At 39.7% G+C, this 25,177-nt stretch overlaps 1 protein-coding gene across 2 annotated transcripts in view; it reads left to right on the forward strand.

The window, feature by feature from the left end:
* LOC133638740 (WD repeat-containing protein 7) overlaps positions 1-25,177 on the forward strand; it is a 591,313-nt gene that overhangs the window by 20,842 nt on the left and 545,294 nt on the right. For both annotated transcript variants that reach the window (XM_062031642.1, XM_062031641.1), the window contains exons 10-15: positions 1,393-1,540; positions 4,557-4,672; positions 4,782-4,914; positions 7,993-8,213; positions 11,031-11,226; positions 16,161-16,375. In XM_062031642.1, coding sequence (XP_061887626.1) covers positions 1,393-1,540; positions 4,557-4,672; positions 4,782-4,914; positions 7,993-8,213; positions 11,031-11,226; positions 16,161-16,375 — 1,029 coding nt within the window. The remainder of the gene's footprint in view (positions 1-1,392; positions 1,541-4,556; positions 4,673-4,781; positions 4,915-7,992; positions 8,214-11,030; positions 11,227-16,160; positions 16,376-25,177) is intronic.

Genomic DNA, 25,177 nt, shown 5'->3' on the forward strand with positions numbered 1-25,177 from the left:
ATGTTTAAATATTTTTTTTCCGTCTAAGGTTATATTTCTCCTCTTTTGTTGAGAATAATTGTTGTACATCCTTGGGTAGCAAGTTATAGTTTGCTTTGTACATAATTTTAGCTGTTTGCAAATGCACCAAGTCGTTGAGTTTCAATATTTTGGATTAAATAAATAAAGGGTTTGTATGTTCTTTATATCCAACATTATGTATTATTCTAATTGATCACCGCTAGTGAATGAAGCGCACATTTGCAGTTGTTCCCCCATATTTCTACACAATAACTCAGGTATGGTAACACTAGTGAGCAGTACAGAATATGAAGTGATTTTTGGTCCAGAACATATTTTGCTTTATTCATTATTGACGTGTTTCTTGCTACTTTATGTTGTATTTTACATGAGATTTTGAGTTCATTGTATCATGTTATTATACCCCAAAATGTGTTTTCTTTTACCGTTTCAATTTTAACTCCATCTATTTGTATTTGTGTTTGACTTTCCCTTCTACTGTTGCCAAATAGCATTATTTTAGGTTTACTGAGATTCAAAGATAGTCTGTTTTTGTCAAACCATCTCTTTACATTGTTCATTTCTTCTCTTATTTGTATTAGCTTCTGTGTGTTCTCTCCTGAACAAAAGGCAGCCGTGTGATCTGCAAATAATACTAACTTTAAGTCCTTTGTAACTTTACTAATGTCGTTTATGCAAAAATTTAACACCTTTTGGTCCCAGTATTGATCTTTGAGGTACACCACAATATATTTTCAACTCCGGAGACGTTTGTTCTCCTATCTTCACGTATTGCTTCCTGTTGGTGAAGTAGCTTCTTACCCAGTTCAAGACCAACCCTCTGATGTCACATCGTTCTAATTTGTTTAAGATATAATGATTGATTCAAATGCTTTTGTTAAATCCATAAACCAATTTGGCAGCACACTTTTTGCTATCCATTGCATTGGTGATCTATTCCGTTATTTTGATTCATGCCATTTATCTTGAAATGTTGGCTCTGTATCCTTATTGGTTGTCTGTGAGTGTTTAATTTGTATTTTATTTAGTTCAACCATTTTGTTTTCCAATGTCAAAGAGCAGTGAATTAATTTATATACATTCATAAATTCATTCTGGCCCTCTAAATTTCCTTCATGTCCTTGTACTTTTTTGTTTGTATAGATGTAAAATGGTCTTAGATTATTTTTAATATGGTTTTTAAAAAGTTCCTCAAAAGTCTTACATTTGACGTTGAAATACGTTTTATCCACTTTCTAGACTGAAGTATCAAAATATTTAAAATTATTTGGAAGCTGTTTGAGAGTTTCTTCCATTCAAAATAACACTAATGAGTTAATAGGTCACAGATGTTCGCATTGAGGTTAATTCTTCTCTCTAACCACTTTCCAGCTCCTCATCTGTCCTCCTGTGACTCGCTTCTTTTTTGGTCGACGAGAGCCCTTCCACAAGCTGCTTATTCAGGGAGATTCCGCAGGAAAACTGTCACTGTGGAACATCCCAGATGCCTCGCCTCCACAGCAACTGTCCACTCCTGCAGGTTAGGATTTAAGGAATTTTACTGGCATACCAGTACACATGAGAACCGCATGACATGTAGTAGCCAAGGTCCCCGATTTAGCCTAATGAGTACCACAAGACTGTCATAATTTAAATATAATAGCATTTAAATAGAGTAGATTATACATTGCATAGGTTAACAGGAATAGATTATGATAAAATGACTCATGATGATAACAATAATAATGTATTATAATTACTAATATGCACCTTAATACGTCCTCTTCCTGGTATGACCACATTCAGGAAAAGGACGACAATTCACAAAAGCTTTAACTTCTAATTTTGACAGATTATTTGTTAAATATTATATCTAAAACCACAATTGGAAACATGTACTAGCTTTTGTAAATTGGAACAATTGACATGCAGCAGCTCCTAATCTAAATGCAGAGGCAGAATGACAACAAATAGCCCAAATTATACGCCGTACTCGTCACTAGATAACAGATTTTTGATCATTGTTGTTTTATTTGTCACATGGATGAAACAACTACAAACAACACACTCCTTTTGAGCGGCTGATCACTTGAGCAAACTGTGTGCTTCTGAAGTTTTAACATGTTTCAAAATAAATGTATTGAATGTCACCTCAAAAACACTAGGGCTGCAACAACTAATCGATGAAATCGATTAAAATCAATTATAAAAATAGTTGGCGATTAATTTAGTCGATTCGTTGGATTTATGCTATGCGCATGCGCAGAGGCTTTATTTTTATTTTTTAAATTTTTTTTTTTTTAAATTTTTTTTTTTTTTTTTAATATAAACCTTTATTTATAAACTGCAACATTTACAAACAGCTGAGAAACACTAATCAAAATAAGTATGGTGCCAGTATGCTGTTTTTTTTCAATAAAATACTGGAAAGGATAGAAATGTAGTTTGTCTCTTCTATCCGATTATTAATCGATTAATCGAAATAATAATCGACAGATTAATCGATTATCAAAATAATCGTTAGTTGCAGCCTTAAAAAACACACATTTCTCCAGTGTCAAAAAATGAAAAAAAAAAAAAAAAAATACTGGAAAGGATAGAAATGTACCGTAGTTTGTCTCCTTTATCCGATTATTAATCGAGTAATCGAAACAATAATCGACAGATTAATCGATTATCAAAATAATCGTTAGTTGCAGCCTTAAAAAACACACATTTCTCCAGTGTCAAAAAATGAAAAAAAAAAAAAAAACACCCAGTGGAGTTAGATAAAAGTCTCCATTACAAAAAAAACATGCACATTTTGTCCAATCAGAAGCCTGAAAAAGCAACCACAGCTGACTTGATCGAACATTATAACGCATCTGTCCATCAATACATGAGATGTACAATTATGTTTAAATTACTTCCAAATTAGCGCACACTTACATGGAGCTCAGAAAACATCATAAATGTCTGTTTTAATCGAGCTCGCATGTGCCTTTATGCACGCACGGGCGTCCACCGTTGCACGAAATGAAAACACTAAGTAAACAACTTTGTGTTCTTTTGTTAAATAACATTTAAAGGGACCTCTGATGATTTTAATTTACAGTTAAAACACTTTATTGTGGTCCAGATAATATGTACTCCGTATGCTTTAGCTTAAATTTTGAATGAACTTTGCTCCACAGTCACATTTATTACCTGTATTTTGAGTCTGTCTGCACGATGTTTGTTTTTGGAGGCGTTCCCGGATTTAAAAATCATCATGGTCTTTTCTGTGAAAACAAATTCAAGTAATACATATGTAAATGTATGGATGGATATACAGTTGATCATTTATGCACTATTGATGAGTGATGCACTGAACTTTCGGCCACCGAAATGTTTTGATTAATCGTAAACAAGGCCCACGCAGTTGTCTCGAGCCTCTGCGGTAAGACAGAGGCGCTGCCTGCGTCAAGTCAAGTCAAGTCAACTTTATTTATATAGCACATTTTCAACAACTTTTTAGATTGAACCAAAGTGCTTTACAGGTTAAAAAAGCATGGAGCAAACAAAAAACAAAACAAAACAAAAAAAAACAACCAAGCAAAACAAAACAAAAACAAAAACAACAAAAAAAACAACTGTGTGGGTTCACAGTGTGGCGCATATTTGTAACAGTGTTAAAGTTGTTTATACGGACACCCTCAGTGTGACTTATATGGCTGTTGACCAAGTATGCTTGCATTCGCTTGTGTGTGTGAAAAACCGTAGATATTATGTGACTGGGCCGACACGCAAAGGCAGTGTCTTTAAGGTTAATTGGCGCTCTGTAGTGTTGCGTTTTAAAAAGTCATAAATTTTACTTTTTGAAACCGATACCGATAATTTTGAAACCGATACCGATAATTTCCAATATTACAGTTTAAAGCATTTATCGGCCGATAATATCGGCAGTCCAATATTATTGGACATCTCTAGTCAAAATAAATATGTCCACTTCGCTATGATATCACAACATAGCCAAAACTGCAAACTGCAAAACACAGTGAACACAATCAAAACTGCGTGCAAGCTTACACAAAAATGCATTATCCTGATGATTTGACGCTTTGACATTGTTTAACACAAGTATCAAATATTGAAATATTTAAGTATACAGTAAGTCAGAAAAGATGCAAATCAATCCTAGGTCCCCTTTAAAAACCAAAGATAATAATGCACAATCCTATGACACAAACTAAACATCTTTTTTTAATCCGTCCATACACAAACCCTGACCCAGAATTCTTTAAAACCTCCACACTGGCCAGAGTTTTCTAAAAGTTCGAATTTCAAGGACAAAAAGTGTCGACAGGGGTACAAAATGCATAGAAAAATTTGTAATTTTATATTATCTGTGTGTGCCTTAGTTTACAAATAAGATTGTTTCCGCATCTGTTGTGCATTCTTGTATTATGCTGCTCTCTACTGCCTTGTTTTGTCTTTGCAGAACTATTAGTTTTTGCCAAGTGTTAAAAGTTTATTAACATTTTTTTCTTGTATTTAATACTTTGATCTAAACTCACCACTTACCTGCGTCTTTGTAGACCTGCAGGTGTCATTCACCATCAGTCTGCAAGCGGCATTTGATAAGTTGACTCCGACGTCTTCTGGAATCATTGACCAGCTAAGTGTCTTGCCTGGCAAGGAGGAACCCATTAAGGTTTGAGTCTCTTTGTGAATGGGGGAATGGAATAGCCTCCCACTCCTAACTCTTAACTGAATAATGTATAGTTTTCCTTTCTTTAAATGCTCATGTCTATTTCCCTCAGGTGACAGCCAGCGTCTACATCCCCTCCCAGGGTCGACTGGTGTGCGGAAGAGAAGATGGCAGCATCATTCTGGTTCCTGCTACTCAGACCGCAATCGTACAGTTGCTTCAGGGAGAACACATGCTTAGAAGAGGTGAGGGTTAAAATGGAGATACAAAGGAAGATTTTTAATCTCACACATAACGTTGAACAATGTAAAGTCGAATGCAGACTTAGACCTGGACCAGGGATGTCAAACTGGTTTTCATTGAGGGCCACATGGCAGTTATGGCTGCCAACAGAGGGCCGCTTGTAACAGCGAATAATGTATGAATTTGACTTCGGATTTCATTATTAATTATATAGATTGTTTTAAGTAGACTGTCGATTTTACAGTAAAAACTTTACATTTACAGAATTTTACTGTAAAATATAGTGTTTTTTAATTTTTTACAACATTTTACTGTACATGGAAAATCAATACCACTGTTTTTTGGAAGGGGTTCACGGAAAAAGCTGGCAGCTTAGTTGCCAGAATGTTTTGTGTTAAATGTACATTGGTTTTTACAACATTATATTTGTCAGGTTCAAACACTGATGACATCTATTAAACAAGACAAGAAGCAAAGAATTAAACACAGACAATTAAATTTGGCTCAATTGAGGAGAGCGCGCCTGGGCTGTACGCTTGGATAGTCTCCATCACGCTCTGACGAAAGATTGTACGTCTCCTCTTTTATTTGGACTTACCCCGATTACATGGCAACAGCTGTTTCTAAGGGACGGGGGGTCGTAAACAGCCATCGCCTTTGATTACAACAGTGCAAAGAAAAGATAGTAAAACAGTTCACAGAAAAGGTCCCTGGAGGGGAGTCAGGCCCTGCTTCCTCCCCGCTTTGTAGTTCTTGGGTCAAGCTTCCCATCCTACACAGTGGAGTTTTACAAGCCTTCTGCTTGGTAGGATTAAAGACAGCTTTTGTCTGCTCGCCGGGAACTCATGGAAACACAAAGTTTTGTCATAACTTAGATACAATTATTCTAACAATATTGTGAATGGAAAAACAGTACAAGTTCTTTTTTTATTCTGGCAACTTAACTGCCAGTTTTTCTACCATAAAAACAATTGTAGCGTCTTCCCAGTTACAGTAATACACCGTTAAAAAAAACAACGGTAGATTTTACAGTCAAAAACTGTCAGCTCAGTCAACGGAATTTTAACGCAAAAAACAGTAGTAGTTTTCATCAATTTACAGTAATATGCTGAAAAGAACAATATACAATTTATTGTCATTCTTATTAATTTGATGAGTAGTTTAGTGTAAAGTTAAGTATTTTTATTTAGACAAAAACATGTTTGGAAAGTATGATAATATACTGTAATATATGTTGTAATATTGGATACTATTAAAGTTTAAAAGGTATGCAATTTCAAGCATGAAAAAAATCCATTATATTTAGTGAGACCATATTAAGTACTTTATTGACATATCATTTCCAGTTGTTTGCAGGCCAGATAAAATGATGTTGTGGGCCAGATCTGGCTCCCGGGCCTTGAGTTTGACACCTGTGACCGAGACCAATCTATCCCTATTTGGATATCCACCACCTACAAACTGTCTGAATTATATTATTAGGATTAATTTATTATTAACTGAGAAGTACCAGTTTTCCTTGGCTGATGCCCACCCCTCTATGGGTTAACGTCATCACTAAATATTATTATACACAGTACTAACTAACACCCAAGCATCAATGAAAACATCTCCTTGGTGGAGGTAATAAATTAGCCCCAATGCAAGTATATAACATTTGTTGCTTTTTTTCATCATATAGCCAGTTCGACAAAACAATTTAAGGCCTACTGAAATGAATTTTTAAAATTTAACCGGGGATATCAGATGACACATAGAATGGTCTATGTGTCATACTTGATCATTTCGCGATATTGCCATATTTTTGCTGAAAGGATTTAGTAGAGAACATCGACGATAAAGTTTGCAACTTTTGGTCGCTGATAAAAAAAAGCCTTGCTATACCGGAAGTAGCGTGACATCACAGGTTGAAAGGCTCCTCACATTTCCCCATTGTTTACACCAGCAGCGAGCGCGATTCGGACCGAGAAAGCGACGATTACCCCATTAATTTGAGCCAGGATGAAAGATTTGTGGATGATGAACGTGAGAGTGAAGGACTAGAGTGCAGTGCAGGACGTATCTTTTTTCGCTCTGACCGTAACTTAGGTACAAGGGCTCATTGGATTCCACACTTTCTCCTATTTGTATTGTGGTTCACGGATTTGTATTTTAAACCACCTCGGATACTATATCCTCTTGAAAATGAGAGTCGAGAACGCGAAATGGACATTCACAGTGACTTATCTCCACGACAATACATTGGCGAAGCACTTTAGCTACAGAGCTAACGTGATAGCATCGGGCTTAACTGCAGATAGAAACAAAAGAAATAAACCCTGACTGGAAGGATAGACAGAAAATCAACAATACTATTAAACCATGGACATGTAACTACACGGTTAATGCTTTCCAGCCTGGCGAAGCTTAACAATGCTGTTGCTAACAACGCCATTGAAGCTAACTTAGCTACGGGACCTCACAGAGCTATGCAAAAAACATTAGCTATCCACCTACGCCAGCCAGCCCTCATCTGCTCATCAACACCCGTGCTCACCTGCGTTTCAGCGATCGACGGAGCGACGAAGGACTTCACCCGATCATTGATGCGGTTGGCGGCTAGCGTCGGATAGCGTGTCTGCTATCCAAGTCAAAGTCCTCCTGGTTGTGTTGCTGCAGCCAGCCGCTAATACACCGATCCCACCTACAACTTTCTTCTTTGCAGTCTCCATTGTTCATTAAACAAATTGCAAAAGATTCACCAACACAGATGTCCAGAATACTGTGGAATTTTGCGATGAAAACAGAGCTTTTTGTATTGGATACAATGTGTCCGCATACTTCCGTTTCAACGATTGACGTCACGCGCATACGTCATCATACATAGACGTTTTCAACCAGAAGTTTTGCGGGAAATTTAAAATTGCACTTTATAAGTTAACCCGGCCGTATTGGCATGTGTTGCAATGTTAAGATTTCATCATTGATATATAAACTATCAGACTGCGTGGTCGGTAGTAGTGGCTTTCAGTAGGCCTTTAAAGGCGCTTAAATCATCACGAAAAGTAATATGTCACTGCCTTTGTCCCCATGCTGCGCAGGATGGCCACCGCACCGCACACTGCGAGGTCACAGGAACAAGGTGACATGCGTCCTGTATCCGTACCAGGTCTCCCCTCGGTACGACCAGCGCTCTCTGGTGTCCGGAGGGGTGGACTTCTCTGTCATCGTCTGGGATATTTTCACTGGAGAGATGAAGCACATTTTCTGCGTTCACGGAGGAGAGATCACCCAGCTCATTGTCCCACCAGAAAACTGCAGCGTGAGTCCTCCCTCACATGATATGGCGTTTGGGCAATGAGAGACCGCCTCACCATGATAATATTTAAAACACTTACTGTTTTTAAGGAAGCTTATATGCTTTTTGTCGGCTTTCATCTTGTTTTATGCATGTTACTACACTATCTTGATAGTGTTGTTGTTCACATTACTGATTTGTATGTACCGTATTTTCCGGACCACAGGGCGCACCAGATTATAAGCCGCACTGCCTATGAGCTGGTCTATTCAGGTCTATTTTCATATTTAAGGCGCATTAAAGGGGTCATATTATGATTTTTTTCTAAATTTAAACTATTTCTTTGTGGTCTACATAACATAATGGTGGTTCTTTGGTCAAAATGGTGCATAGATTATGTTTTACAGACCATCTTCAAGCCTCTTTCTGACAGTCGCTTCAGGACTTGCAGTTTTGTGGGCGGTCTTATTTACGTGGCTCACCTTCAACAGCCTCTTCTTACCGTCATCTTTGTTGTAGCGGTGTAGCGTGCAAGGACGGGAGTGGAAGAAGTGTCAAAAGATGGAGCTAACTGTTTTAATGACATTCAGACATTACTTAAATCAACAACGGAGCAGCATCTCCTCATCCGTGGCTCACTAGTGCAACAACAACGCCGGAAATGTGTCCCGTGAAAAACTGTCCGACCGGAACTCTCTAATAACTAAAGTTCCTTGGGTGAATTATGTAAACTCACTACACTGGTAGATTTTTAGTGCTTCCATAGCAAGATATAAGTTGGAACTTTCCATCCATCCATCCATCCATCCACCCTCTTCCACTTATCCGAGGTCGGGTCGCGGGGCAGCAGCCTAAGCAGGGAAGCCCAGACTTCCCTCTCCCCAGACACTTCGTCCAGCTCTTCCCGGGGGATCCCAAGGCGTTCCCAGGCCAGCCGGGAGACATAGTCTTCCCAACGTGTCCTGGGTCTTCCCCGTGGCCTCCTACTGGTTGGACGTACCCTAAACACCTCCCTAGGGAGGCGTTCGGGTGGCATCCTGACCAGATGCCCGAACCACCTCATCTGGCTCCTCTCGATGTGGAGGAGCAGCGGCTTTACTTTGAGCTCCTCCCGGATGGCAGAGCTTTTCACCCTACCTCTAAGGGAGAGCCCCGCCACCCGGCGGAGGAAACTCATTTCGGCCGCTTGTACCCGTGATCTTGTCCTTTCGGTCATAACCCAAAGCTCATGACCATAGGTGAGGATGGGAACGTAGATCGACCGGTAAATTGAGAGCTTTGCCTTCCAGCTCAGCTCCTTCTTCACCACAACCGATCGATACAGCGTCCGCATTACTGAAGACGCCGCACCGATCCGCCTGTCGATCTCACGATCCACTCTTCCCTCACTCGTGAACAAGACTCCGACGTACTTGAACTCCTCCACTTGGGGCAGGGTCTCCTCTGCAACCCGGAGATGGCACTCCACCCTTTTCCGGGCGAGAACCATGGACTCGGACTTGGAGGTGCTCATTCTCATCCCAGTCGCTTCACACTTGGCTGCGAACCGATCCAGTGAGAGCTGAAGATCCTGGCCAGATGAAGCCATCAGGACCACATCATCTGCAAAAAGCAGAGACCTAATCCTGCAGCCACCAAACCAGATCCCCTAAACGCCTTGACTGCGCCTAGAAATTCTGTCCATAAAAGTTATGAACAGAATCGGTGACAAAAGGCAGCCCTGGCGGAGTCCAACCCTCACTGGAAACGTGTCCAATTTACTGCCGGCAATGCGGACCAAGCTCTGACATTGATCGTACAGGGAGCGGACCGCCACAATCAGACAGTCCGATACCCCATACTCTCTGAGCACTCCCCACAGGACTTCCCGAGGGACACGGTCGAATGCCTTCTCCAAGTCCACAAAGCACATGTAGACTGGTTGGGCAAACTCCTATGCACCCTCAAGGACCCTGCCGAGAGTATAGAGCTGGTCCACAGTTCCACGACCAGGACGAAAACCACACTGGTTAGAACTTTCCGCTACTTTATATTAGAAATGGCAACAGCAGAGGGTGAATGTCCCATAACAAGAAGATAGTGAAAAAGAAGAAGCTTTTCGACTACGTCATCGGCACAGACTACAGTGGCGGACTTGCGCAAATTTTCAGGACTTATGCAGATCTCAAATACACATTAGCAGGTACCAGAAGGTAAGAAATGTTGGTTTTGCATAATATTGTGAAACAAAAGGCCAGATAATATGTCTGCTAATGGGTGCCACTTTGCAGTCCTTATACACACACCATAGTAATACTTGTATCTCCGACTACAGTAGCTCTAATAGGCCGACAATCCATCAAGCGGTGCGGCTTCAAAGTCATACTAAAATATTTTGACAGATTTTTGAGTGGCGTGTTTAATGTTCTTTATTTTCAATGGAACATTTTAAAGTTTTGGTGTTGTTTACTGGCGTCATATTGCAGTCTACACGTATCTCTTATGTGTGACTGCCATCTACTGGCCACACTTATCATTACACCATGTACCAAATAAAATTGCTTCTAGGTCGGTAAGCACAACCAGAATTATGCCGTACATTATAAGGCGCACTGTCGATTTTTGAGCAAATTAAAAAGGATTTTAATTGTACCTTATAATCTGAAAAATACGGAAGCTGGCAGGGGCTCTGTTCTCTGTCAAGGCAATTGCCCGTGACTGACTGATAACCTGTAGTTTCCCCAGTGCCCTAACCTCAACTGGAACAGGATGCAGCCAACCCGAAACCCTTAAACTGTATGGAATATGTTTGGATGTCGCTTTTGTCAACAATTATTGACTGTGCGTATGCTTGCTCTGCAGACTCGAGTGCAGCACTGCGTCTGCTCTGTGGCCAGTGACCACTCAGTTGGCCTGCTCAGTCTCCGGGAAAGGAAGTGCATTATGTTAGCATCGCGCCATCTCTTCCCGATCCAAGTTATCAAATGGCGTCCAGCAGACGACTACCTGGTGGTGGGATGCTCTGATGGCTCTGTTTACGTCTGGCAGATGGATACAGGTAAGGATTTTCATTTCTAGAATGATTAGATAGTATACTGTACTTTTCAGACCGCAGGGGGCACCGGATTATAAGGCGCACTGCCGATGAGCGGGTCTAGTCAGGTTTATTTTCATACAAAAGGCACACCGGGTTACAAAGCGCATTAAACGGGTCATATTATGATGTTTTTCTACATTTAAAACACTTCCTTGTGGTCTACATAACATGTAATGGTGGGTTTTTGGTCAAAATGTTGCATAGATTACGGTATGTTTTATAGACCATCTTTTAAGTCGCTTTATGACCGTCTCCCCAGGAAGCGCCATCTTATTTACGTGGCTCCATTTTGACAGGGTCTTCTCCCAGTCATCTTTATTATACCGGTAGTTTTTAGCGCTTCCATAGCGAGACTACTGACAGATATAATTTAGAACTGTACACTACTTCACATTAGTAATGGAAACAGCGGAGGATGACTGTCCCTCAACAAGAGGATAGAGAAAAAGAAGGAGCACAAACTACCAATGGCGGACTCGTGCAAACTATTGGGATTTATATAGATCCCAAATACAAATCAGCATGTACTATTAGGTATAAAAAGTTATAATCATATAGTTGTAAAATATAATTATATATAAAAATGTAACAGAATGTCTGTGTCTGTCTGTTCCCTTTTTTTCTGCTCTGTGTTGGTTTGCATGTATAAACCACTTGGGACCACACGCCTTTTCAGATTGTGCAAAACGGGGACGGCGTGGCGAAGTTGGGAGAGTGGCCGTGCCAGCAACCTGAGGGTTACTGGTTCAATCCCCACCTTCTACCATCCTGGTCACGTCTGTTGTGTCCTTGAGCAAGACACTTCACCCTTGCTCCTGATGGGTCCTGGTTAGCGCCTTGCATGGCATCTCCCGCCATCAGTGTGTGAATGTGTGTGTGAATGTGGAAATAGTGTCAAAGCGCTTTGAGTTCCTTAAAAAGGTAGAAAAGCGCTATACAAGTATAACCCATTTACCATTTACCAAAACAGGGAAACATTACAGTCTTACATTTTGGTCAATACAGTAGTACAAAGCACTGCATTGCCCTTGTTCTTCATCAAGTAGAGTTGTTAATATCCTGTCTTACTCCTGAAAAAATATGGATATCTTAACCCCATTTAAAAACTATTTCAGTTTTGCAGTATATGCCAAACTATTTAAACACCTTTACCACTGTTGCAGCAAACATATACAGTCGTTTTCAAAAGTTTACTTACACTTGTAAAGAACATAATGTCATGGCTGTCTTGAGTTTCCAATAATTTCTACAACTCTTATTTTTTTGTGATAGAGTGATTGGAGCACATACTTGTTGGTCACAAAAAACATTCATGATGTTTGGTTGTTTTATTAATTTATTATTGGTCTACTGAAAATGTGAGCAAATCTGCTGGGTCAAAAGTATACATACAGCAATGCTAATATTTGGTTAAATGTCCCATGGCAAGTTTCACTGCAATAAGGCACTTTTGGTAGCCATCCACAAGCTTCTGCTTGAATTTTTGACCACTCCTCTTGACAAAATTGGTGCAGTTCAGCTAAATTTGTTGCTTTTCTTACATGGACTTGTTTCTTCAGCATTGTCCACACATTTAAGTCAGGACTTTGGGAAGGCCATTCTAAAACCTTAATTCTAGCCTGATTTAGCCATTCCTTTGCCACTTTTGACGTATGTTTGGGGTCATTGTCCTGTTGGAACACCCAACTGCGCCCAAGACCCAACCTCCGGGCTGATGATTTTAGGTTGTCCTGAAGAATTTGGAGGTAATCCTCCTTTTTCATTGTCCCATTTACTCTCTGTAAAGCACCAGTTCCATTGGCAGCTAAACAGGCCCAGAGCATAATCCTACCACCACCATGCTTGACGGTAGGTATGGTGTTCCTGGGATTAAAGGCCTCACCTTTTCTCATCAAAAACATATTGCTGGGTATTGTGGCCAAACAGCTACATTTTTGTTTCATCTGTCATCACATGGACAAAGATAAGACCTTCTGGAGGAAAGTTCTGTCGTCAGATGACCCAGCAGATTTGCTTACATTTTCAGTAGACTCATAATAAATTCATAAAAGAGCCAAACTTCATGAATGATTTTTGTGACCAACAAGTATGTGCTCCAATCACTCTATCACAAAAAAATAAGAGTTGTAGAAATGATTGGAAACTCAAGACAGCCATGACATTATGTTCTTTACAAGTGTAACTTTTGACCATGACTGTATATGCAGAAAAAAGACAACTTTCCTTTGAATGATAGTGTGACACTGGGAAAAACTGTGTATACGTGCGGATGTGTGTGTTGTGGGCCTGCTGCTGCTGCTGCTGCTGCTGCTGCTGAGAGATTGCAGGGTAACTGAGTGTGAAATTAAAGAGTGTGTGTGTGTGTGAGAGAGAAAGTGTGAATGTAAGGGAGCGTGGCTTAAAACACACACACAAGCACACATACAGCATAATGGTGCCACTTCTCTTCTCACTCAATACTCCGAGGCAATCCTGATATCAAGTCTGTCTGCAGCTAATGGTGTCTCCTCTAAACCTCTCTCTTTTGTAAGGGCAGAGAATTGTTGCACCTAGAGATTGCTGTGACCTGAATGACATTTGAGACAAAAGATGATGGTACTGAGCATTATGATGAGCTATAATCGAGGTATCGGGGAAGTTGTGTGGGAAAATTTGGTATTGATATAAAGATGGATAGCCACAAAGAGCAAGTACAGTATGTGACAGGAATGAGGACAAAGAAGCTGAGAAAACAGACACTGGGAAGTTTGTTTCTTGACATGGTAGGATCCAACCCAGATAGTTGAAATGATAATATACACTACCACCCTGGCCACCCATCCAAATGATCAGAATCAGGTGTCCTAATCACTTGGCCCGGCCACAGGTGTATAAAATCAAGCACTTAGGCATGGAGACTTTGTACAAACATTTGTGAAAGAATGGGACGCTCTCATGGAACTGTCATAGGATGCCTGTACAACAAATCCAGTCGTTAAATTTCTTTGCTCCTAAATATTCCATAGCCAACTGTCGGCTGTATTATAAGAACCTGGAAGAGTTTGGGAACAACAGCAACTCAGCCACGAAGTGGTAGGCCACGTAAACTGACAGAGAGGGGTCAGCGGATGCTGAAGCGCATAGTGCAAAGAGGTTGCCGACTTTCTGCACAGTCAGTTGCTACAGAGCTCCAAACTTCATGTGACCTTCCAATTAGCCCACGTACAGTACGCAGAGAGCTTCATGGAATGGGTTTCCATGGTCGAGCAGCTGCATCTAAGCCATACATCACCAAGTCCAATGCAAAGCGTGGGATGCAGTGGTGTAAAGCAGTGGTCCCCAACCTTTTTGTAACTGCGAACCGGTCAACGCTTGAAAATTTGTCCCGCGGAGGGGGGGTGATATGGTATTTTTATTTTTTGTATTTTTTTATTTTTTGTCTTAAAATAATACAATCATGTGTGCTTAAAGGCCTACTGAAATGAATTTTTTAAATTTAAACGGGGATAGAAGATCCATTCTATGTGTCATACTTGATCATTTTGCGATATTGCCATATTTTTGCTGAAAGGATTTAGTAGAGAACATCGACGATAAAGTTCGAAACTTTTGGTCGCTGATAAAAAAAAGCCTTGCCTTTACCGGAAGTAGCGTGACGTCGCAGGTTGAACTCCTCACATTTCCCCATTGTTTACACCAGCAGCGAGAGCGATTCGGACCGAGAAAGCGACGATTACCCCATTAATTTGAGCGAGGATGAAAGATTTGTGGATGAGGAACGTGAGAGTGAAGGACTAGAGTGCAGTGCAGGACGTATCTTTTTTCGCTCTGACCGTAACTTAGGTAAAAGGGCTCTTTGGATTCCACACTTTCTCCTTTTTCTCTTGTGGATCACGGATTTGTATTTTAAACCACCTCGGATACTATATCCTCTTGAAAATGAGAGTTGAGAACGCGAAGTGAACATTCACAGTGACTTTTATCCCCACGACAATACATCGGTGAAGCACTTTAGCTACGGAGCTAACGGGATAGCATCGTGCTTAAATGCAGATAGAAACAAAATAAATAAGCCCCTGACTGGAAGGATAGACAGAAGATCAACAATACTACTATCAGGAGACACCGAACCAAACACTGGACCTGTAACTACACGGTTAATGCTGTGCCGCCTGTCGAAGCCTAGCAAAGCTGTTGCTAACGACGCCATTGAAGCTAACTTAGCTACGGGACCTCGTCAGAGCTATTATAAAAACATTAGCGCTCCACCTACGCCAGCCCTCATCTGCTCATCAACACCCGTGCTCACCTGCGTTCCAGCGATCGACGGAGCGACGAAGGACTTCACCCGATCATCGATGCGGTCGGCGGCTAGCGTCGGATAGCGCGTCTGCTATCCAAGTCAAAGTCCTCCTGGTTGTGTTGCTGCAGCCAGCCGCTAATACACCGATCCCACCTACAACTTTCTTCTTTGCTGTCTTCATTGTTCATTAAACAAATTGCAAAAGATTCACCAACACAGATGTCCAGAATACTGTGAAATTTTGCGATGAAAACAGAGCTGTTTGTATTGGGATACAATGTGTCCGAATACTTCTGCTTCAACCATCGACGTCACGCGCATACGTCATCATACATAGACGTTTTCAACCGGAAGTTCCCCGGGAAATTTAAAATTGCACTTTATAAGTTAACCCGGCCGTATTGGCATGTGTTGCAATGTTAAGATTTCATCATTGATATATAAACTATCAGACTGCGTGGTCGGTAGTAGTGGCTTTCAGTAGGCCTTTAACCAACATATCTTTGTGTTACTACTGTATGCATATGCGGAATAAAACTCTGATGTTCAGGGTTACAAACAATCCATGGTAGTTTGCCATTCTTGTTGTTGATCATTTGGTATTTGTTTGCAGGGGCCTTGGACCGTTGTGTGATGGGTATAACTGCTGTAGAGATACTTAACGCCTGTGACGAGCTGGCTCCAGCCACTGTGGACACCTTAAGCCACTCGGCAGTCAACCTAAAGCAGGCCATGACTCGCCGGAGCCTGGCGGCACTGAAGAACATGGCTCAGCACAAACTGCAAACACTTGCCACCAATCTGCTGGCAGCTGACAACGCTGACAAGGTACAGTCACATTATAGTGCAGCGTAAGGTTTTTGCTCACTTTATTGGTAATTAATTATACAGGTATTTCAGTATTTCCCTCAGGAATGCAATCTATTTGTAGGTTTGCTTTGATAGTCTAATTTTCGTAACTGACCATGTACAAAACCCAAAACCAGTGAAGTTGGCACATTGTGTAAATTATAAATAAAAACAGAATACAATGATTTGCAAATTTTTTTCAACCTATATTCAATTGAATAGACTGCAAAGACAAGATATTTAATGTTCGAACTGAGAAACTATTTTTTTTGTTGAAAATAATCATTAACTTCAAATTTAATGGCAGCAACACATTGCAAAAAAGTTGGCACAGAGGCATTTTTACCACTGTGTTGCATGGCCTTTCCTTTTAACAACACTCTGTAAACGTCTGGGAAGTGAGGAGACCAATTTTTTAAGCTTTTCAGGTGGAATTATTTCCCATTTTTGCTTGACGTACACCTTAAGTTGTTCAACAGTCTGGGGTTTCTGGGTGTTGTTGATAAATGGGTTTTGCTTTGCATGGTAGAGTTTTAACTTGCACTTACAGATGTAGTGACGAACTGTAGTTATTGACAATGGTTTACTGAAGTGTTCCTGAGTCCATGTGGTGATATCCTTTACACACTGATGTCGGTTTTTGATGCAGTACCGCCTGAGGGATCGAAGGTCGCGGGCATTCAATGTTGGTTTTCGGCCTTGCAGTTTACGTGCAGTGATTTCTCCAGATTCTCTGAACCTTTTGATGATATTACAGACCGTAGATGGTGAAATCCCTAAATTCCTTGCAATAGCTTGTTGAGAAATGTTGTTCTTAAACTGTTGGACAATTTTCTTACACAAAGTGGTGACCCTCGCCCCATCCTTGTTTGTGAATGACTGAGCATTTCATGGAAGCTGCTTTTATACCCAATCATGGCACCCACCTGTTCCCAATTAGCCTGTTCACCTGTGGGAGGTTCCAAATAAGTGTTTGATGAGCATTCCTCAACTTTCTCAGTCGTTTTTGCCACTTGTGCCAACTTTTTTGGAAACATGTTGCAGGCATCAAATTCCAAATGAGCTAATATTTGCAAAAAATAAAGTTTTCCAGTTCGAACATTAAGTTTCTTGTCTTTGCAGTCTATTCAATTGAATATAGGTTGAAAAGGATTTGCAAATCATTGTATTCTGTTTTTATTGACCATTTACACAACGTGCCAACTTCACTGGTTTTGGGGTTTTGTAATTGTAATGGATGTTGTAAGAGACAGGAATGTTGTTGAGACATAAAAAAGAAAAATAAAGTTTTTATACAACTTTTTTCTGTAGATTTGTTTTTAAACTTACAAACAAGACAATGTAGGCTCTGAGTGCTTTTGCGGGAAGGAAGGAGACACAGCAGCACACGTTGCTTGTTGAGAAGAGCGATACAGCAGTTAGATTAGTTGCTCATCGTGTTTTCGTAAAATAGCACAGTAGCTAGGTCGAGGTTTATTTATTCATATAGCACACATTTAAACACACCATTACTGCCCCAAAGTACTGCAACTAACAACTAATTTGATAATTGATTAATCTGTCGATTATTACTTCGATTAATCGATTAATAGTCGGATAAAAGAGACAAACTACATTTCTATCCTTTCCAGTATTTTATTGAAAAAAAAAAAGAGCTTACTGGCACCATGCTTATTTTGATTATTGTTTCTCAGCTGTTTGTAAATGTTGCAGTTTATAAAAAAAGGTTTATAAAAAAGAAAAAAAAAGTAGCCTCTGCGCATGCGGATAGCATAGATCCAACGAATCGATGACTAAATTAATCGCCAACTATTTTTATAATCGATTTAGTCGATATATATATATATATATATATATATATATATATATATATATATATATATATATATATATATATATATATATATATATATATATATATATAAAAACCAATCGATTAATTAATCGAAAAACTAGAGAGGTGTCTGAATACTCACTAAATATAGCAAAATACTTACTAACTTGGCAACACTGACCCCTCCCACTACATCGTATTTTCTGGCAGACCAGATACAAATGGTGTGTGTTAAGAAGACGATGCATGCTGTCATTTTATGGATAGGCGGTCTATATTGCGATATACAGTGTATTGCAGCCCACTAAATTATAATTAAAAACATATCAAAACGGGTTGCAAAGGCTCCTAATTTGGTTGCTGATGTATGTGGTAATATCGCATTATTTTCTGTTATTTTGGCAAAACTATTATTAATCTACTTGCTAATTTAGAATAGAATATATCTTCATTGTCATTGTGCATTGTACAACGAAATTGCAAGCAAACTAATTTAGTGCAAATTCATAATGACACATAAAAAACATAAGAACATGATACTCAGATAAATAGATAAAAATACATAAAAATACCAAGCACACAGCTCACATGCAGAGTCATTCTTTTGTATGCCTTGTGTTCAGCGACACTATTGTTTTTGGGTAAAAAGTGTTCTTAAATCTGTTTGTCCAGCATTTTATTGTCCTGTATCTCCTGCAGCAGTTCAAAAAGTTTATGTCCGGGGTGAGATGGGTCCCTTATGATGTTTTGGGCCTTTTTGAGGCACCTGGCACTGCACAGTTCATCTAGGGAGGGGAGAGAGAGCAGCCAGTGATCTTCATGGCAGGTTTTATGACCCTCTGAAGTGCGTTTATTCTCTGCCGCTGTGCAGCTGGCATACCAGCACACTCTCTATTGAGCAGTGATACAAGCAGTTTTTGTGACAGGTGGTTCTTTTTGAGGAGTCTCTGAAAGTAAAGTCTCTGCTGTGCCTTTTTGATGGTCACTGAGGTGTCCGCACTCCACGACAGGTCTTCCTCGATCTGGATGCCCAGGAACCTGAAGTTAGAGACCCTTTCCACATAGTCCCCGTTAATGTACAGTGGTTGGATGTTTATCGTTTTTTTCTTTCGGAAGTCCTTTGTCTTGGTGGTGTTAAGGACCAGGTTGTTTTCTCTGCACCACCCAGTCAGCCGCTCCACTTCATAAATGACTGTTAATATCTGGGTGTTTTCTGTTTTAACATGGTTATATCTACAGTTCTGTTAAAATTCAATAACGTATTCTTCCGTTGTTTGGCTACTTTACATTCGTTTTGGGTAGAGATGTCCGATAATATCGGACTGCCGATATTATCGGCCGATAAATGCTTTAAAATGTAATATCGGAAATTATTGGTATCGATTTCAAAAAGTAAAATTTATGACTTTTTAAAACGCCGCTGTACGAAGTGGTACACGGACGTAGGGAGAAGTACAGAGCGCCAATAAACCTTAAAGGCACTGCCTTTGCGTGCCAGCCCAATCACATAATATCTACGGCTTTTCACACACACAAGTGAATGTAAACCATACTTGGTCAACAGCCATACAGGTCACACTGAGTGTGGATGTATAAACAACTTTAACACTGTTACAAATATGCGCCACACTGTGAACCCATACCAAACAAGAATGACAAACACATTTCGGGAGAACATCCGCACCGTAACACAACATAAACACAACAGAACAAATACCCTGATCCCCTTGCAGCACTAACTCTTCCAGGACGCTACAATATACACCCCCCGCTACCCACACCTCAACCCCGCCCCCCCTAATCCCGCCCACCTCAACCTCCTCATGCTCTCTCAGGCAGAGCATGTCCCAAATTCCAAGCTGCTGTTTTGAGGCATGTTAAAACAAATAATGCACTTTGTGACTTCAATAATAAATATGGCAGTGCCATGTTGGCATGTTTTTCCATAACTTGAGTTGATTTATTTTGGAAAACCTTGTTACATTGTTTAATGCATCCAGCGGGGCATCACAACAAAATTAGGCATAATAATGTGTTAATTCCACGACTGTATATATCTGTATCGGTTGATATCGGAATCGGTAATTAAGAGTTGGACAATATCGGAATATCGGATATCGGCAAAAAAGCCATCATCTGACATCTCTACTTTTGGGAGATACTATAAATTTGGGTATGGAACCAATACCAGGTAGTTACAGTGACTGTATTGGGCGTACAAAAGCTGATGCATAAAATGGTCAAAATCACTGAATGGTTCAATTTCTGACAAGTATAATCAGACAAAAACACAGAATAGTGGTGTAAAAATATCAGTCATATATTAGTTATTTCTTACTATTGGCTCTGATTTTATATCATTAGTTTTTTGTCCTTAAGCCTTCCTGTGTACATATTGTCTGAGTTTGTAAACAAAATATTTTGTGATAATAAGATATCTGTCAGGTTCAAACACTGATGACATCTATTAAACAAGACAAGAGGCAAAGAATTAAACAGAGACATAATTAAATTTGGACTCGATATTGAGGAGAGTCGTCTGTACACTGTACCCTTGCACAGTATCTCAGCACACTCTGCCAAAAGATTGCATGCCTCCTTCTTTTATTTTGAACCCTCCCCGACCACATGGCCACCACTGTTTCCAAAGGACAAAGGTCGCAAAAAGTTCACAGAAAAAGTCGTAAACAATTCACAGAAAAGGTCAGTTCAAAAAGAGTTCGTAAAAATAGTTCAAAAAGAGTTCCATAAAATAGTTAAAAAAAAGTTCGTAAAATACTTCAAAAAGAGGTCCATAAAATAGTTCAAAAAGAGTTTGTCTGGAAATTGGGCAGATCCTGCCATTTCTCTGCTTTGAAGTCCTTGGGTTAGAACAATATCTTTCTGTTGATTACCATACATGAGAGAAAACAGAAGCACTTTCATCTTGCTTTCCCCTTACACAGTGGAGTTTTATGAGCCTTACTCTTGGTAGGTTTCAAAGACAGCTTTTGTCTTCTCACCAGACCCTCAATGTAACACAAAGATTTTGTGATAATTTAGAAACAATTATTCTAACAATATCCATCTAACCACTGTAGTATCGACCATATACTGACCGTATAGTATAGTATACTTTGTATTGTTATCGCCGACCTAGTTTGTGGTAAGCAGTTCCTCCGAGCTAGAATGCGTCATCAATATGATTAATCAATCAATCAAAGTTGATTTATATAGCCCTTAATCACAAGTGTCTCAAAGGGCTGCACAAGCCGCAATGACATCCTCGGCTCAGATCCCACATCATGGCAAGAAAAAAGTCAACCCAATGGGATACAATGAGAATGCATTATCATGATATGACAATAGTAGTAAAAGCTCTATCTTTGACCAAATTTGTATCATTTATATTATATATTGTCTATATTGCGCAACTCTACGTCACCTACTGCAGTGTTTTTCAACCTTTTTTGAGCCGAGGCACATTTTTTGCGTTGACAAAAATGCGGAGGCACACCACCAGCAGAAATCATTAAAAAATGAAACTCAGTTGACAGTAAAAAGTCGTTGTCACAATTGTTGGATATGACTTTAAACCATAATCATGCATGCATCAATATAGCTCTTGTCTCAAAGTAGGTGTACTGTCACCACCTGTCACATCACGCCCTGACTTATTTTGTCTTTTTGCTGTTTTCCTGTGTGTAGTGTTTTGGTTCTTGTCTTGTGCTCCTATTTTGGTGGCTTTTTCTCATTTTTTGGTATTTTCCTGTAGCAGTTTCATGTCTTCCTTTGAGCGATATTTCCCGCATCTACTATGTTTTAGCATTCAAGAATATTTCAGTTGTTTTTATCCTTCTTTGTGTGGACATTTTTGACTGTCATGTCATGTTCGGATGTACATTGTGGACGCCGTCTTTGCTCCACAGTAAGTCTTTGCTGTCGTCCAGCATTCTGTTTTTGTTTACTTTGTAGCCAGTTCAGTTTTAGTTTCGTTCTGCGTAGCCTTCCCTAAGCTTCAATGCCTTTTCTTAGGGGCACTCACCTTTTGTTTATTTTTGGTTTAAGCATTAGTTACCTTTTTACCTGCTTGCTGCCTCCCGCCGTTTCCGACATCTACAAAGCAATTAGCTACCGGCTGCCACCTACTGATATGGAAGAGTATTACACGGTTACTCTGCCGAGCTCTAGACAGCACCGACACTCAACAACAACACATCATTTGCAAACTATAATTACTGGTTTGCAAAAAATATTTTTAACCCAAATAGGTGAAATTAGATAATCTCCCACGGCACACCAGACTGTATTTTACGGCACATAAGTACAGTGGTTGAGAAACACTGACCTACTGTACATATTTGTAAATTCAAGCGGCACTCACAGAGAGTCCCATTATAATGTATGTATAAGATTGGGCGAATAGGAGGAGCCCAATATAGTTGAAACTGCTCGCCACAAATAAATGTGGCAAACACTGTATGCGTTTCTGTTAATTGTGTAAACACCCATGTACCGTATTTCCTTGAATAGCCGCAGGGGCGCTAATTAATTTAAAACCTCCTGTCACTCCGGCGTTTACCGGAAGCCGGCGGGATGGCCGTGCATGCGGTAATTATTTTAAAACCTCTTCTCACTCCGGCGTTTACCAAAAGGAATGCGGTAAATTTAGGCGTGCGCTTTGAGTGTGATGTAAGCATACCATCATGAAAAGCACATTTAATAAAAAAAAACGTTATTATGGTCTTACCTGTACTTATAAATGGAGTCCATTTGCAGCTCCTTCTGACCAAAAGCATCGATAACTTGTTTATAGAAGTCTTCCTTATTTTCTTTCTTCAGTTTTAAAAGTCTCTCTGTCTCGATGGAGATATTCCTTTAATTATTACCTCCTGCTTCGATTGAAAGTCCAGTTTAGAAAACTGTTTTATTTTACATACCGGTATGTAATCCTCCATGTTAAAAAAAATAAATCTCTTGCTGCGTGTAGTCACTTCTTCTGCAGTACCGGAAGTCGCAAGAAGGATCACTAGCACGGTAGCGCCCTCTACCACCAGGAGGCGGGAGTCATTTAATGACTTATACAGTATTTGACACACGCAGCTACGGTATATTAATAAAACATAGCTGCTTACTGTTCTTTTTAGCATACTGTACCGGTATTCAATAGCTTGGAGCTTAAATCCTACTGAATAGCTCTTTATCTTTTTTCCTTTGTGCGATTGCAAACTACTGAAAGCAGCTTCCTCCATTTTGAAAATGAGGACAGGTAAAGCGTCACTCGTGACGTAACGAATTTGACCCGGCGGAAGTTCTAGCCATATGCTAAATATTTTGCGAAACGAGTTTGACCCGGCGAAAATTGTAGACATGCGATAATAAAATTAATATTTTGCGAAACGAATTTGATCCGGCGTTAATAATGAACCGGCGATAAGGCCAAGCATGCGTTAATTATTTTGAGAAACGAGTTTGACCCGGCAGTAATTCTAGACGTGCGAATACTATATTCCCTGCGCCAATTCAAGGAAATACGGTATGTTCATACTGGGGGCAGCGTGGCTCGGGTGATAGAGCGGCAGTGCCAGCAACTTGAGGGTTCCAGGTTTGATCCAAGCTTCCGCCATCCTAGTCACATCTGTTGTGTCCTTGGGCAAAACACTTCACCCTTGCTTGTGATGGGTCGTGGTTAGGGCCTTGCATGGCAGCTCCCGCCATCAGTGTGTGAATGGGTGAATGTGGAAATGTTGGCAAAGCGCTTTGATTACCTGAAAGGTAGAAAAGCGCTGTACAAGTATAATCCATTTACTGTGTAAGTAAGCCCACTGCTGCTGTACAGGACAAAGACAAACTCTCATTACAACACATAACAGAATGTGCAAGAAGAAGCTATATGTTGACCTTTGCTTAATCTCCAACAGAGTTTCAATTGGTCTGTGGTTTCAGACCGCTATCTGCCCATGAGTGTAACCTTGTGTGACTGTGTGGATGTTGACATTGACATCAAACCACTGTTATGGTTTTTAAATGTCAGGGTAGGAAAAAAATAATAACAAATATTTGTTTTTCCTATAGATCGACCTTTTCAAAAAGCAAAAAACAACAATTTGCCCACATTTCCAGAGAAACCGACAGTGTTCATCTTCTCGGGTCTTCTTAAAAACACTGACAAATCAAGCCTTAGACTTTTGCCAAACAGTGCATGTATACTGTTGTGCCTTTTGCGTGTTGTTGTAGAAATGCAAACTTACTTGTGAGATAAATGTGACTGCTCATTGTTTGGCAGATCAACAAATACTTGACACACATCTGTTAAGGAAGTCAATTTACAGTATATGCTATCTATAAGTTCCCAGATATTTTGATCCAGTTAAAGGGGAACTACACTTTTTTTTATTATGCATATCATTTACAATCCTTGTCTAAGAGAAGAACATATATATTTTTGTTTATTTCATGCATTCTAAATAGTACATACATGCGATCAAAAGTCCGGTTACAATGGAGCCTATGGGACTCTGCCTATAAAAACCTTATATATATAAAACATCCAAACACCTCCATTAAGGTTTTATATACACACTGTAAGTTCATATGTAATGTAGTAACAGGCATATTTATAATAAGATCTAATATTTACATATTTTGCTCATTTTAAGCATTCAATTAAAAAAACAATCACATTTTTTCAACAACATCACTGATATTACTCACTGCAGCCGTCATGAGAGCCAACAAACGTAATAAAACAGCACTTACTTACAATGTATGCTGTCCTTAGGATGCCGACAGCAAATAAATAAATAAAAAATTACTAAAAGCTTACCTTTTTTTATATTTGCGTAGTATGTGTATATTATTAATGTTGTAGATAAACATTTTAAAATATCTTGAAAGGGTGGTCCTAAAGAGGTAGGCATTTTTCGGAGGTCTCAAGAAGTTAACAAATACAAGAAATGTGTGTGAGT

The sequence above is a fragment of the Entelurus aequoreus genome, linkage group LG21, assembly GCF_033978785.1.
Source record: "Entelurus aequoreus isolate RoL-2023_Sb linkage group LG21, RoL_Eaeq_v1.1, whole genome shotgun sequence".
Taxonomy (NCBI): Eukaryota; Metazoa; Chordata; class Actinopteri; order Syngnathiformes; family Syngnathidae; genus Entelurus; species Entelurus aequoreus.